Here is a 15178-nt window from a genome sequence, read left to right as displayed (position 1 = left end):
ACCTCTACTCCGGAACTGAGACTTTGAGAATAGCTCTCTTGTTTATCTTGTCTTTTTTGGTTGTTTGCATTTTCGTATAAAGGCTGCATTTGGGTATCGGCTTTTTAGCATTGCATGTTTTTTTTTTCTGTTTGGTTTTTTGGATAGCGTGGTTTGGGGGGTTTTTGTTTCTTTTGTTTTATCATCTTCTGGTTTTTACGACCCGGGTGCTTTCTACCCACATTTACTTTTCTTATGTTTTATTGACCACAGCACGGATACGATGCTGTATTATTGCATATTTGCAGTGGCTGGATGAAAAGGCTGTTTTTATGCCAGGAGGCGGTGGTGGCGGGGCAAAGATTGATTACACGACAATATGGCGATGATGGATGGGCTCGGACGGTGAACGTTTCTTCTGTTTATTTTTTTTATCATTATTTCTTATGAACTTTTTTGTAATATTCTTATTCTTGACGTGGAGGAGGATGAGTGATGAGGGTGATCCTACTGGTAGGAAGATTTTGCGGTGGTTCTGTCCTTTTTTTCCGGCCTGGAAGTAGGTTAATATTAGGCGGTAAATGATAATTCACGCACTTTTACAGGAACATTTCAATTCCTGGTGATTTTGTGAGTTAGTGGTTGCCAAACTCAAAAGCAGTATCGCATGGGTTCACATCTGTTTGCAGCTTCTGACAGGTAGTTATTCATATCTTGAACATGACTATTACGATATCCGATTTGAATCATCACGACTACCACGATATCTACACATACTGACCTCTCCAGTCAGATCTAGGCCTCGAGCATGAGAGGAGCCCTGCACTTACCTTTTCCCCACTGACAGGCTGATCCACACCCACGCATAAAAGCAAGACCCAAACGATCGAGAGATCTTGTATGCACGGAACGCTCTATGGGCCTTCCACTGCATTCTCCAGACATATGCCGTCTCCAGCTGACTGGCCTCTCAGCCGCCCTCCCAGCTCCCGATCTCTGCACTTGTAGTGTGTCCAAATACCCTACCAATAATGGTCAATGACCAGTACCGTACCCCTCCCGCTCACCCGATATACCGCACCAGTACCAGTTGCGATCTGAATATAGAGCGGCTATCTGGGCCGTGCTTCTATGTAAAAGACGCATCCCATTGGGGTGGCTGAAGATGTTGCAAGCCAGTCATTATGCATGAATGAGTGGATCATATATTATCACTCGGACCACGTGCGGCTCGGCTTGCGGTGGTCGGCGGGTAGGGTGGGTATGAGATCGTTGGACTACACTTAATGTTTGATTTAAAACTCCAAACCATGAGTGATTATTGCTGGTGGTGTGGGATGAATATAGTTATTACCCAGCTGTGGCTACATGTAGCTACATAATATCAGATTCCAGGCGCTAAACAGTGCAGATCAATGTCTTGCATCCAAGCTCCCGCCGCTGTCAGATGTCAACGTCAGCAGGTAACCGGACTTTTTGCGCTTCCATTTGCAGAATACCACCGATGACATCTTGGTCTCAGATCTTGGAGATTCCGCCATCAAACCTGGCGGTTGGGGATGAAGAATGAGGATTTGAATACGTACACTATACGCGAAATGCTGACCACATTTCATGGGTCAAAAGGCGTGCATGCTGCATCTCTGGCGTCTATGACTGAGAGGGCGGTGGGTACAGCGGCAGCCTACATACACGTGCGCAGGCCTGTCTAGAGTTACTAAGGGTTTTCACTATTTCTTTGAGCGTTATAAGGATAGGATGGAGTTAATGCGTCTAACTGTATTCTGGATCTGATTACTAGTTTCCAGTTCTCTCCGAGTTAGTTGTGGACATAAGTGATGGAATTATGTGGAGAAACTTATCTTCTCTCCATCAAAAACTTGCTAAACGTTTGGTCGTGCAGTACGTCCATGATGTTTTAACATGGACGAAAGACCCTCAAACCAGAGTAGAGTTCGTAGGAACTTGATAAAGCTAACACCCCCACCCCCCGATATAGATCATAAAAATCCCGCAAAGAATATTGCATAATGGCGTTGACTGAAGATTTGTTACTGGCTCATGCGTCTCTTCAGAATTTGCAGTAGCAGCAGTAGCAAAACCTTTCCTGAGAAATGGCCCAGGCCTCATCAACGAGACACACACGCAAGGAAACGGCATTCCTTTAACGCTGGCCTAGCGTGGTCTTGTAGCCCAAACTATTCATAGTTAGTACAGAGATTAAACGCGAGTGATGCCTCATGATCCACTCTAACTTTGCTCTCCAGTCCCCAACCTCTCTATATGAGTATCACCATGTAGTAAAAAAATAACATTTATACAATGCTATGCTCACGTGAATTCTTCCCCAAAAAATCTTGATTCTTTTAAAGTTGAAGAGAATGCCATCGCTATTTGGATAGATGTAAATAGTTACTTCGGATATAAGGGGAATTTTTAATAGGAAGCAGAAGAGAGCCGATGAAAATATTTTATTCGTTGTGTAAGAGCTAACGGATTGAAAAAAAAAAATGAAAAAGGGGAGAAAGTCCTTCTTAAAAGTAGTTACAGTTAGTGAACAAATTACTTCAACGACAAGAGCATAGATGGTTTGGGGCCACGCGGTCTAATCTACATAATGAAACGTTGGCAACATCAACAATAACCGCAATGACTTACCACTAACAACAATATACTGCTATTGTCTATAGGATGCCAAATACCTCACGAGTTAATCAACTTCTTCCTGGAAATCTCCACTACATGACGACCCTCCATACACCAACGTCCCCCATAAGTACACATCCAGCTTCGAGAGCACAAATCACCCAGCCTGAGCAATCAACTTGGACGTGCACACCGCCCCGCGGCCGCCAATTAATCAAAATACCCTTATGACGAGAATATGACCACTGCCAATCTCATGAGAACAACGCAGCAATAATTAGCTGGCAGTAATTCAAAGGAGCGGCAAGTAAGGATCGAATGTACAACAGGGCCGAAATGAAAGCCGTTCTCAAGCATCCGAGTGATAATACATGATTCACTAACCAATTCCATGCAACATAGGTATCGTTCGGCACCACATCTTCGAGTGCAACATCGGCCCTTTAAGCAGATCTTCTACAACGACGCTGTCTCTTTGGACCTATTTCTGTCTGTGGAAACTGCATATTTACGGAACTACTACATTTAGTTTACTCTCTACCATCGATCGAGTGTTGCATTCTGACGCAACATCCTTTTCGACGTACCCGGTCTCCGGCTCCTCGGGCCACCAATTAACATGTTGTCTGTATATACCCTCTTTCGCCATTAACTTTGATGCTGGAATATCTATTTGGTTTCGAGGGTTTATGGCGGGTAGGTTCACGGGCGAGTCTACAACCAATCATTCACAGAGTCCTCAAACCCAAGCAAGCAGGCACAAAAACGTAACAGTTCGAAAATCCCATAAATATATATCCGCCCCGTCCCCCGCTAACTAAATACATGGTTACAATACATACATACAGGCATACATACAAGCATACATACAACACCCTCCCCCTCCCCTTATACCGCTCAAAAAACATAAGAGAGAAAAAAAAACACCACGCTCAAGTATAATCAAAAATCCCGGATTCCCATTCCCACAAAGGAAACAAAAAAAAGATACAAACGGAAAAACAACCGGTGACCCCCCTCAAGCCTTACAGCAAGGAAAACGATACACAGCATACGGGGAAATAAGATCAGTAGACAAAAGATAAGATACATGTAAGCAATAGTAGAGCACAGGATAAGACAAGATGAAATAAGGTAGGATAGGATAGATAGATACAGCGAAAGAATAAACAGCCCGCTAGCCAGTCAGCCAGGCTTAGGTAGGTAGAGGTATGTGGTATGTCAGATGCAATAAGTGATATGTCCGGTTAGCCCCCAAGAGAGAGAGAACCAAAGAATAAATATACGATAAAAAAAAAGAATATGTAAACCTCCCTATGTAGTATACCGCCATCGACGGAACCGCAGCAACAAGTATCGCAGCGCAGTGTAGTGTGGTGTGGTGTAGTAGTGTAGTGTAGTGTAGTGTAGCGTAGTGTAGTCTATCAACCCAACTCCCTCTACCCCCCCCCCCCCCCCCCCCAAACCACTCTCCCCAACTACTACCCAACCACCGCACCTCATCATCATCAGTCTCTATATCTATCATAGCAAGGCATCGCTTTCGTCTGATCTTTCTTTCTTTTCGCCGCTTTACAAAAAAAAAAACTCCATCAAACCCCCGCGCCGCGCCAACACAGACAGACCCAACCCGCAAAAAAAACACATGCAAAATGCAAAACCCGCTGTCAACTCCCCATCCCCCAGGCACCCCCCTTCCTTATAACACAACCAAGCAAGTAAAGCAAGCAAGCAAGCAAAGCACGCAAAACCCAAACAGAGGATAAAGGAGATGAAGGTGACGTAGGTAAGTAGGTGAGGTAGGAAAGAGAGGTAGGTGAGGTAGGTGAGGTAAGAGAGGTAGTTCACAAAAGGGATCAAGGATGATATGAGTAACAGTAACTAGCAGCAGCACTAGGAATCGGTGTCGGCGACGGCAGTGGTGGTAGGCGGAAAAGGGAATAAAAAGCAATCAAATCAAATCAAGCACAGCATCAAAAAAAGATGAGACGAAACGAAGCAAAGCAAAGCAAAGCCCAAAGACATGCGCCATCGCCCCAGACAGAATTCGCTCCTTTTGTTTTCAATTGCCATAACCCGAAAGAAGATATAAGAAGAAAAAACTCCCCAAAGCCAAAGCCAAACCAAAAGCCAGACAAGACCCCAGCCAATGCCATAATATAAATCCATTCATCGAGTTTAACTCCAACAAATGAGAAAAAAATAGTTCCTTGTACAAAATAAAATATAAAAAAAGAAGTTATTTTGCCAACCAGGCAAGTAAGCAAGCAATTGCGCAAGCAAAAATAAAGTAAGTCATAAAACCCCCCCGACCCCTCCCTACCCTGCCAGCCAGAAAGAAAATCGGCAAAATAAATAAAAAAAAAAAAAAGAGCACAGTACGCCCCGACCCAGTTTTTAACAGAAAAAAGCTCGCAACGCAAAAAGAAAGAAACAACTAACCATTGACCACCTCCTACCGCCTTCCAAGCAACCTCTCACCCCCAGGCGTCCTCCCCAAACTGCCCCCCTCCTGTCGACTATCCAGATCCACACTCTCCCTCAGCACCCTCGCCGGCCTCCTCGCACTACTCGGCGTCCTCCCAAAGCTGCCACTCCTAAACCTCCCCTGCGTCGTATAATCCTGCTGCTCCACGGCCGCATTGACCGCATTCTGCATCTCATACGCCGCCCTCTCATCGCGCTCCCTCATCTCCGCCCTCTCGCTGCTGCCACTAAAGAAGCGCCTCTGGCCACTACTCTGATGCACTACGGGAGACGCAAGCCCCCCCTGCGCGAGCGAGGTGCCATGCGACACCACATACTGTCTGCGCGGCGGCAGCGCATTCGAGACGGTACGGTCCGCGCGGTCAGGCGTCATATGGTACGTCGTCTCGCGGTGGTGCTGCCTATGGCTCAGTACCTCCGTCGCAGCGCGACTCGGCGAGCGGAAACTACTCTCCGGGTCCTCCTCGTCGTCAAACATGTGGCGGGCCTTGAGGAGCATCGAGTTGCGGGAGCGGAGGTTTCCGGGCGTGGTGGGGCTGGGGACCGCTTCCTCCGGCATCTCGCGGTGCTCGGCGAGCTGCTGGCGCGGCGACGACTTGAGGAAGCCCGTGGAGGTTGAGATGGACGCGAGGCTGCCCTTGCGCTCGGCGATGCGGTCTGCGAAGCGGCTGGAGATGCGGCTCGACATGCGCTCGCCCATGGCGCTTTCTCTACCAAGCACACTCTCTCGGCCCAGCACGCTCTCTCTGCCCAGGACGCTCTCGCGGCCGAGGATGCTCTCCTCCCTGGTGCGGCCGAGGATGCTGTCTCCCCGCTCCCGCCCCAGGATGCGCTCTCTCCCCAACACACTATCCGACCTGCCCAGAATGCTCTCGTTGCCCACTCCCATTCCCACGCCTCGACTCTCAGGCCGCGCGCCGCCGCCATAATGCTGCGACAGGTGAAGCGAGAAGTTAGGTGCTCCAGCGCCACCAAGAGAAGCTCTGTTCTCCGATAGCGCGATGCACAACTCCGTCAAGCTCCGACACACACTGTCGGCTTTGCGGCGGACCTGTCGATCGGACGCCAGTGTCCCAGAAGAGACGGGCGACCCCGACGAGGAGGCCGCGTTCCCGACGGTACTAGCCAGGGCCGCAGCGTCGTTCGCCGCGACCTCGAGGTACTTGTACACTTCTGGCGGTATCAACGATTTCGACTTTGCCAGCGCGGCATGGAGGAGGGGGTGGTTGTTTGGCGACTGGTGGCCGAACGAGGAGTTTATCGGCGAGATGCCGCTCTCCTTGTTATTGCGCGGCGACGAGGAGATGGTTGTGACCGTCGTTGTCGCAGTGCGCGGGCGCTCACCCGAGGAGTTCGACGCGCCGCCCACGGTGTTGAAGCTGCTGCTCAGGCTCGCAACGCCCGACGCCGACGCCGGAATCCGGCCCGTGAGCTCCAGGCGGCGGATGCGCGACTTGAGATCGTCGAGCTCGTCCCACACGGTGCTTGGCGCGGTGGTCGACACCGACGAGGAGTCGTCGTTGCCACCCGACACGCTCTTGTCGCCACTGACGCTCTGCTGATCGGGCCTCGTGGGCGTGATGGGATCGGCGGCATCGGGGTGCGAGTCCACGCCCATCATCATCCTCGTGCTCACCGGCGGCGGCCTCTCGCGCTGCTGCTGCTGGCCGACATCGCGCGGCGAAATGTCCTGCGGGCTCGAGTGCGTCGCGCGTGGCGCAACATGATTGGAAAGCCCCGATCGGGTCCTCGCGACGGGCTCGGCCATCGAGTAGCTCCGCGTGTGAGAGGACGTTCCCGGCGAGCGCTCCCGTCGCAGCATGCTGAGGGGACGGGAGAAGGATGCGCGCGGGGTCACGGCTTTGCCTTGCTCATCGACGTTGCTGCTGTTGTCCAGTAGCGATGCGTTCGACAGCCTGCGGTCGCGATAGGATGTGGGCGGTGTCGAAACACGGTCCTGGTGCCAGTTGCCGTTATCGCGGGTGCTCGGCGCAGGCGAGTTTGTGAGCGTGCGGTTGGCCTGCGAGTGCGTCTGTATCGCGCGTAATGGCGATGCCGAAAAGGTATCCGCGGGAAGCGAATTTCGTTGTTGCGTCAGTTGCGTGAGGCGTGACTGCACATAAGACTATAATCAATTGTCGGCCCCAGCGCAGAAAAAGAAAAAAAGAAGTGAAGAAAAAAAGAACAAAACAGAATAGAATAGAATTATAAGAATAAGGACAAGGCAAAAATAGGAATAAGGACCCACCCTCCTGCGCTCAGCCCTATAGGCCGGATTATCCGTATAACTCGATACCGAGTTGCTCCTAGCCAGGTTCAAGAACACGTCCTCCCCGCCCATCTCGCCAGGATCCTGGCCTGCATCTTCAATCCCGGCCGCCTCTCTCTGCAAGTCCTCCAGACCCCTGATCGTCCTCTCATCCTCGTATCCCCTCTCGATCCTTGAATTCCTTCTTGACCCCTCTCTCGACAGCCCGCCCAGTGCCTCCCTCGCAATCGGCGTCGTGACATCCCTAGTCCTGCTGTCCCTATCCCTATCCCTCCTCGCGAACGAGCTCCTCTCCCCATGACTTGTAGTGGTGCTGTTGATGTTGTTGTTATTGATGTTATCCCTAGCGCCCCCATTATTCAGATTCATTGTGCGCGGCGACGACGAGAAGCGATTCTCCATCATTGCGGCGGCGGTGTTCGTGCGACGGTAAGCGAGTGACGGTGGAGGTCCGGTGCTTGTCGCTATACCATTACTACTGAACCGCGCGGGCTGTCTAGTAGCTGATACCTTTTCTTCTGGCGCTGCAGCGGCCGGAGGAGTAGTAGCAGGAGCAGTGGTGGACGCGGTCTTTTTTGCTGTAGCGGTGTCTGAGATGTGACGCTGCGCACGGACTGGTTGTGGTTGTGGTTCTGTTGACTGGGCAACGGGTTGTCGTGAGCTGGGAGTGGTGGTGGTGGTTGTAGCGTGCTGCTGCTGGTGCCGCTGTTGCTGCTGCCTGTGTTTTGAGGATGGTAAGAAGAGGGGGGCGGTAGACGTCGTTGACGACGGGAGCGAAGCAGACTTTGAGCGTGTGTGGGAGGAATGGTCGCGGCTGTGATGGCGGTTTGTGGACGGGGTTGTGAGATTACTGGAGCGACTAGACGCACGCGAGTGTGTGAGGAGTGATGCTGGTGGTGGATGTGGTGGTGGTGGTGCTGCTGTTGCTGCTTGTGGGTGTCTGGCTGTGGTAGACGAGCGTGTATTATTGTTTGTATCGTTGTTTGCAGTCCTTGTGGGGGGTGTGGTTGAGGACGGAGGCACAGTATTTGAGGCTGTGGTGGTGGTGGTGGTGGTGGTGGGTGTGGATGTGGTTGTGGTGATGGATGTGATCTGTGTGGGGGATGAGGAGCAGGAAGAAGCTGTCTCTGTGTGGTTGTTTGGGTTGTTTGTGCGAGTGTTGGTGTTTTGGCTGGCGGTTGTGTCGTTGCTGTTGGTGGGGGACCGAAGCGTGCTAGCGGTGATCCGAGTCTTACTACGGCCAATAGTAGCAGTGGTACTAGCAGTAGCAGCAGTAGCAGCAGTAGCAGCAGTAGTAGCAGTAGCAGCAGTAGTAGGAGTATTACTAGTAGTGGTAGAAGTGCTAGTAGTAGTAACAGTACTGCTACTTCCCTGAGTCTTGTTCTTCTTCCTGACAGGCTCTCTCGGGCGATTGGTACTGCTTGTGGACGACGAGCAGCGGCAGCAGCAGGAGGAGGATGATGAGCAGGAGCAGCAGCAGGTGGGTTGCGGAGCAGGAGGTGGAGGTTGTGGGTGCGGTTGTGGTTGAGGCCGTGGGTGTGCAGCTGCAGCAGCAGGTGCAGGAGCAGGACGTGCAGGAAGAGATGATGGAGATGAGATTAATATGCTTGTCTGGTTATTATTATTATTATTATTACTTGACGATGATCCCCCTCTTTTTGTTCTTCCTCTTTCAAGCACAGCAGCGACTACCCCGTCTTTTGCTTCTGTTTCTGCGGAGGAGGATGCTGGTGATGAGTAGGAGACGGATGATGGCGTGTGATCGGAAGTGGTGGAGGAAGACGACGTCTCTCGGGGGGGCGGGAATAATACTTCTGTGCCTGTGCTGCTGGTACTGCTATTGGCACTGCTAGTAGTGCTGCTAGTACTGCTTGTTCTTCTGCTACTACTTCTTTTTCTTCTTGTTCTGCTGCTGCCACCGTTGGTGTGGAGATGAGCCTTGGAGGAGGAGGGATCAGGATTAGGATCAGGATCAGTCTGTCCGGGCCTGCTGCTGCTACTGCGCTGGGACGTAAGGGCCATGACTGCTTAACTTGCTAGTATGCCTGTCTGTCTGTCTTCTGCCCACAACAACAACAACCTCATCGGTTTCCCAAGGACCAATTTTTTTTTTTTCTTTCTCTCTTTCCCTTCCTTCCTTGCCCTTCACTCCCTCACTGCCTATCTCTTCCCTTTCCCCAATATCACCCTCCCACTCTAGATCTCGCACTTCTCTTGTTCCTTCCTATGCCAGACTTCCCGTCCCGGGAAGCACTCAGCACTCAAAACCGTCGCTAGAATGATGCCTGCTGTTTCCAATATAACGTATCCCTTCCTTCCCAGCACTCCCCCTTCCTATTTTTCTCACTCGGTATTTTTTTTCTTTCTTTCTTTCTTTCTTTGCTCGTCTTTTCGCTTGCGAAGGTATGCAGAATGTAGGGTCAAATTAGGATCTTCCCTTCCGCCAATCCTTACTAGCTGATCTCTCTGCGCTCTCTTCGTCGCCCTTTCCTCACCCCTTCACTTCCTCGGAATATGGATATGGTATGCGGATATATGAGTGGTACTCGCCGTATATTCCCGGGTCGGCTCGTCCTATCCTATCCTCGGGGGGAAAACAAAAAAAAAATATAGATAATAATAGCAGTAACAATCGCAATCCCTGCCCGGGGCCACTCTCTCTCAGAAAAAAAATAAAAAAATAAAATTTGATCACTGTGATGTGATATGAGACACCTTTTTTTTTTTTTCCCCCTCTGAGCGAGTGAGTGAGTGATCCTCGGAGATCAGTGTAGGCAAAACAGAAACAACCCGAAGCTGGCGCGCGGGGGAGGGGAGGGGGCGGAGATAGAGAGGTAGGTATGTAGGTGGTGGTGGTGGTGGGGTGTTGCAAACAAACGAACAAACGGGAATACAAGTCACACACAGTCACTCACTTCGCTCACTGCAGCAGCAAACGGAGAGAGCAATCGGTGATGTGATGCGAAACAAAAAAAAACTTCGCAGGAGGAGGAGAGAAAAAAAGAAAAAACGCTAGTCCAACCTACATACTTCTTCTGGGGAGAGGAGGGGTAGAGGGATGATATTGTATTTCTCTCTCTCTACTCTCACGAAGGGAAGGGATGGGAGGGAGGGCATGAGAGGGGTGTGTTGCAGCAGCTGCATGCCAGAATGATGCTGAGCAGGAAGCAGGAAAGTTAGACTTGCATACTTCCTACAGTATTACATGAGTAAGTTCGTCCTACATCCATCCCATCACGGCACCCGACGGGTGTGGTAAAAAAAAAAAAAAAAAAAAAAATGCCAATGTCACGGATTGGCAGAGACGTCGAGTTTGATATCTCTACGTACAGACAGTTGAGTATGAAATGTCTAAAATGTCCCACGCCCAGTACTCTATGCAGTCCCGGGACAGCGGGTTTATTCATAGAAAGGAAAAACAGACCAGAAACCGCAATCGAAAAGAAAAATACAAGTCACGGAAAGGAACATTCCTGAAAACAGCCAGAGACAGCCTACATGTGTGATCTGTCTGCCAGAAAGAAGCAAATATGATACTCTAACCTAAGACTTCCCCATCACCCAAGAAGCTCCGATGCATCTCCATCCGCTCGATGTCATTGATCCAACCCAACCAAACCCCAGGAAGGAACCCGAGTGAGAGTGTGAGCAAAAGAAGAGTTAAGCCCTACATGTAGGTACGGCACTCTAGCTCTACTTTACTAACCCAACTAACCAGCCAGACAGCAGCCAGAGACAGCCAACCAGCCAACCAGCCAACCAGCCAACGATACCTCCCTCCCTCCACTTCTCCATCCATCACCATATCACGGAATCCGCCATCCCCATCCAAATCAGCAAGTACCACGCTTTCCTCCATCTATCTCTAGAGTATCTACCCTTCCCTCCATGAGCCAAGCGAAGCCACCCCTCGCGCGCGCCATCCCCCATCCGCCCAGCAACCCACCCAGATAGGGGACCCGCTGCGCCCAAACCGGGTGGGTGTCAAGGCCAGGAATCGCACCCCCCTCGCACCGCTAACCCGATCCAGCAGTAATCTCGTTATGTAGCACGCAAGATGTGGGCCCTTCCCCCCTCCCATCCTCCCCCCCTCCCCTACCCCCCGCGCAGCAAGCGAGAGACTAGGGGGTGGAAAAACCGTTGAAGGGCTGGGTGTTTTTTTTCTTTAAGGAGGTGGGTGCTCTAGAGCAGAGGGCAGCCAGCAGCAGAGAACCCCTAAACCACGGTCCACGGGGAGTGTCTGTGCGTGACAGGAGGTTGATATTGGGGGGTTAGGGGAACATAGAGCAGATACGCAAGTAACTAGAGCAGAGCCACCGTTTGTGATGTACCGGCATGGGCAGGTACAGTAGAGCAGATACGAAGTGAAATTAAAAGGTACACTCGGAATACTAGCAGACACAATATCACCATATTGTGCCTACTAGTAGAACCACAATCGGTACTTCACTCGGCATACCCCTACTCTAGATAGTAGATAATTACTACCCAAACAATACTTCACCCCGTAGAGGTAATCCACAATAGGTATATAGTGAGAAAGCCACCTCGGCCCGACCCTAAAACATCCCAAAAGCCCTCAAGAGTCAAGAAACAAAACCCCAATTCCCTGTACATCCACTCATCAGAGTAATGCTCGGCGACCAAGACCGACTCCGAGCCGGAAGAAAGGATATCCCCCCCTTCCCTTCGCCTTCAACATCCTCCGAGAAAGTGGTTCCCCGAGACATTCTGAATCGCGTTTCATTCCACCTACATGCTGCACCACCGATCACCCCCCCCCCCCCCCCCCCTTCACGCGCAGCAAGGCACAGCTACTCTACTTTAGAGCACTTCTACTAACTCCTACATGCTCTACTAATTCTACCCAAACCACCAGTAGCTAGCGCCAAAACCAGACCTCTACACCAGCTCAATATCAACCCAAGGCTCTCAAAACATCACATCGCAATCCCCAGTTCCCCATTTGCACTCCTCTATTCCAATCGCCGCCACAATTAATAAACACACTCCGCAACAGCACATCTCCTCCTCCAGCTCACTCAGCCTCTTCACTTCCGCCTGCCTTACCTTCCCTATTCCTCCTCACCCATCATCTATCCCATCCACCCAATATCCATCAAATCAAGCCCATCATATCATCCAATCCACCACTCCACCACCCCCATTGGCCCGTGCACCCCTCCACCAGGATCTTCCCTCCTGTTTCAGCAGTCCCCGGGGGGGGGGGGGGGGGGGGGGTGGGAAAGGTGCAAAAAAAAATGGACAACGCATCGTGACGTGACGGACCCTACATGGTGTTTCGTGTGGTTGGTTTTTTAGCCTCATGTGCTGTCCAGCCAGTCCAGTCCAGTCCCATCCAGTCCAGTAGAGTAGTGGTCCAACCCTAGCTAGTACTCTAGGTAGCATCGACTTCTACCCTTCACTTCACTTCTACCCTGTGCCCTGTCCTGCCCTGTCTTGCCCGGCGGCCGTCATAGGGCAGTAGGGGTGCGGATGATGGGTATGGGACCCGCACACGTGCAGTATGAGATTTCGATTGCGAAAGGCTGGTAAAATAGCTAGCTAGCTAGCTCGCTCGTAGAAGGTGCCGAGAAAAAAAAGCTTCGCTCGTCGACCACGTTAGTTGTGCTTTGGAAGAGCGTCCGACCCTATGATGGCTTTTTGGTATTTTGACTCTGTGGCAGCCTTCTACTCTGCTCTAGAGTTGTTACTCTACCTGCACTGCATACACGCACATGTACAAGAGGAGAGAGGAGGGGGAGGTATAAGGTGACTCTGTAGTACGGTGGGATCATCAATCACTAATCTCAACGGTTTACAAACCGAACCAGACAGTGCACGGAACAAATCAACATCCACAGAAAGTGAGGTTTCCATACTTCTGCCGGACCGGGAGGAGGAGGAGGAGGAGGTTTTGGATCCGAACTGGCCTAACCTAACTGCCTAACTCAGTGAGTGTGAGCGAGCGATATCTGCAACTCCCCAAACCCAAAAAAACCAAAAAAAAAAAAAAAAAAAAAAAAAAAATATAAATAAAATAAAAATTCAAATCCAAGGCCCGCGCATACATCATGTCCAAACCATCATTTCCCTACCGGTATACTCCCCGATCCCATAAGGCTACCTATACCCTCCCTCCCGTTCCTCACCACCGCATCTCATCATACCTGCAGTCAGGACGAGAATTGAAACCAGTATCAGATATCTCAAGTACTCATTCATGCTCGTGATACATGTTTTGGAAATCGATGGCCACGTTACCAGTACGTACCTGCGGAAATGCTGGCCTAGCTACATAGCTGGAGCATCTGGCTATGTAGCCAGCATTGTGGCTAGCAAGTAGATACATGTAGATACAGCTCCTCAGGTCTGGCATTTAGCCCCCCCCCCCCCCGGCCGGCCCCACTTGCTGCTGCTAATCAGTCATAACCTTAATCCCACGTTTTGCCTTGAGATACTGTATGTACACGCACGCACGCAATGGAGCATCGTCAATGATAGCAGCACCATCATCAGCAGAGACAAATGATAACTTGTGCATCATTGTTGGACAAAAATGTAGACATAGACAAAACTCAGTTCAATCAATTCGATATGATACGACATAGTATGAGAAACAGTTTTACAGCGAATTTACCATAGTAGATTTCCCTATATAATATTTCACCAGCCACAAAACCCAATCCAAAAACAAAACACACAATCCCAAAAAACCACAAATGAAAAAGCCCATATGAAATCACACACACGCAGACACGGTCTCACACACAAAATAAACGCTAAGCTCATCACAGAAGAGCATAGTTGTAGTTATCCCCTAGGTATTTGGCCATATACAAAAAAATCAAAAAAGAAAAAAAAGTAAACGAAAGAACAGAAGTTGTAGATATAGATATATATATCGATGATGGGTATAGATGATATAGATGATGATGATGACGTTGACGATGATGATGAGTGGTTACGCAGTATAGTAGTAGTGGTAGATAGTAATATGTAGTTAGAATCTACCCTTTGAAAAAAAAAAGAAAAAAAGAAGGCGCCTCCGACGCCAGCTACCGACCAAACCGACCGACCTGGTATAATATAAACGACAGAGTTGATGATGATTAAAAGAAAAAGAAAGAACCCCCAGAAAACAAGAAAACCAATTGCAAATCCAGATGACAAAAGAAAGTAGAAGAAAAATATCAAAACGAATGCCTAAAAGGTATAATAATAATAAAAGGAAAAAAGGTATCATAAAACGATTGAATGTGTGCTCTCGCACTCCGGCAGAACTCTCTTTCTTCCCGCCCCCAATTTACCCCGCTGCCGTCGTGAAAAAGTCTTTCCCATCCATCCATCCCATCCATCCTAAACCAACCAACCGCCAACCCACTCAACCAACAAAGGGAATAAAAGAAATAACAAAAACGATAGGGACCAATTATATGCGCTCCGTTTTTCCCCATATAGAAAAAATCCAGAATAAAACAAGTGGAATAAATAAAGAAAAAATAGAAAAAAAAATAGACAAAAAAAATAGTTTTACCCGCTTTCCGGACGTTGTTGCCCCCTCCCAATAGGAATGATACACCCCACACACAAGAACCCTGTTTTCTCCCCCTCTTCCCCAAAATCTTTACTCCCGGCCAGAACCCTTTTTTAAAAAAAGAATTCCCCGAGCAATAAAAAAAGAAAGAAAGGGAAAAGCAATGCCCTCAGCCCCTCACCCCCTGCTTATCCCGGTCCTCTGGCAGCAATCGACAGTCAGCTGGTCGAACGGTTGTACCATCGACCCCACAGTAATTG

General features: G+C 49.8%; 1 protein-coding gene across 1 annotated transcript; it reads right to left on the bottom strand.

The window, feature by feature from the left end:
- Positions 1-5080: 5080 nt before the first annotated feature.
- H6S33_003183 (uncharacterized protein) lies at positions 5081-9403 on the bottom strand (the record flags this gene model as incomplete). Its single annotated transcript, XM_044834544.1, has 2 exons — positions 5081-7237; positions 7361-9403. 2 exons carry the CDS (start codon positions 9401-9403, stop codon positions 5081-5083), a joined length of 4200 nt encoding a protein of 1399 aa, XP_044692390.1.
- Between the last annotated feature and the right edge of the window lie 5775 nt (positions 9404-15178).

Source organism: Morchella sextelata, assembly GCF_020137385.1.
Source record: "Morchella sextelata strain SCLS chromosome Unknown scls_14, whole genome shotgun sequence".
Lineage (NCBI taxonomy): Eukaryota > Fungi > Ascomycota > Pezizomycetes > Pezizales > Morchellaceae > Morchella > Morchella sextelata.
The sequence above is the reverse complement of the archived record's forward strand: the minus strand, read 5'-3'. Positions and strand labels throughout refer to the sequence as shown.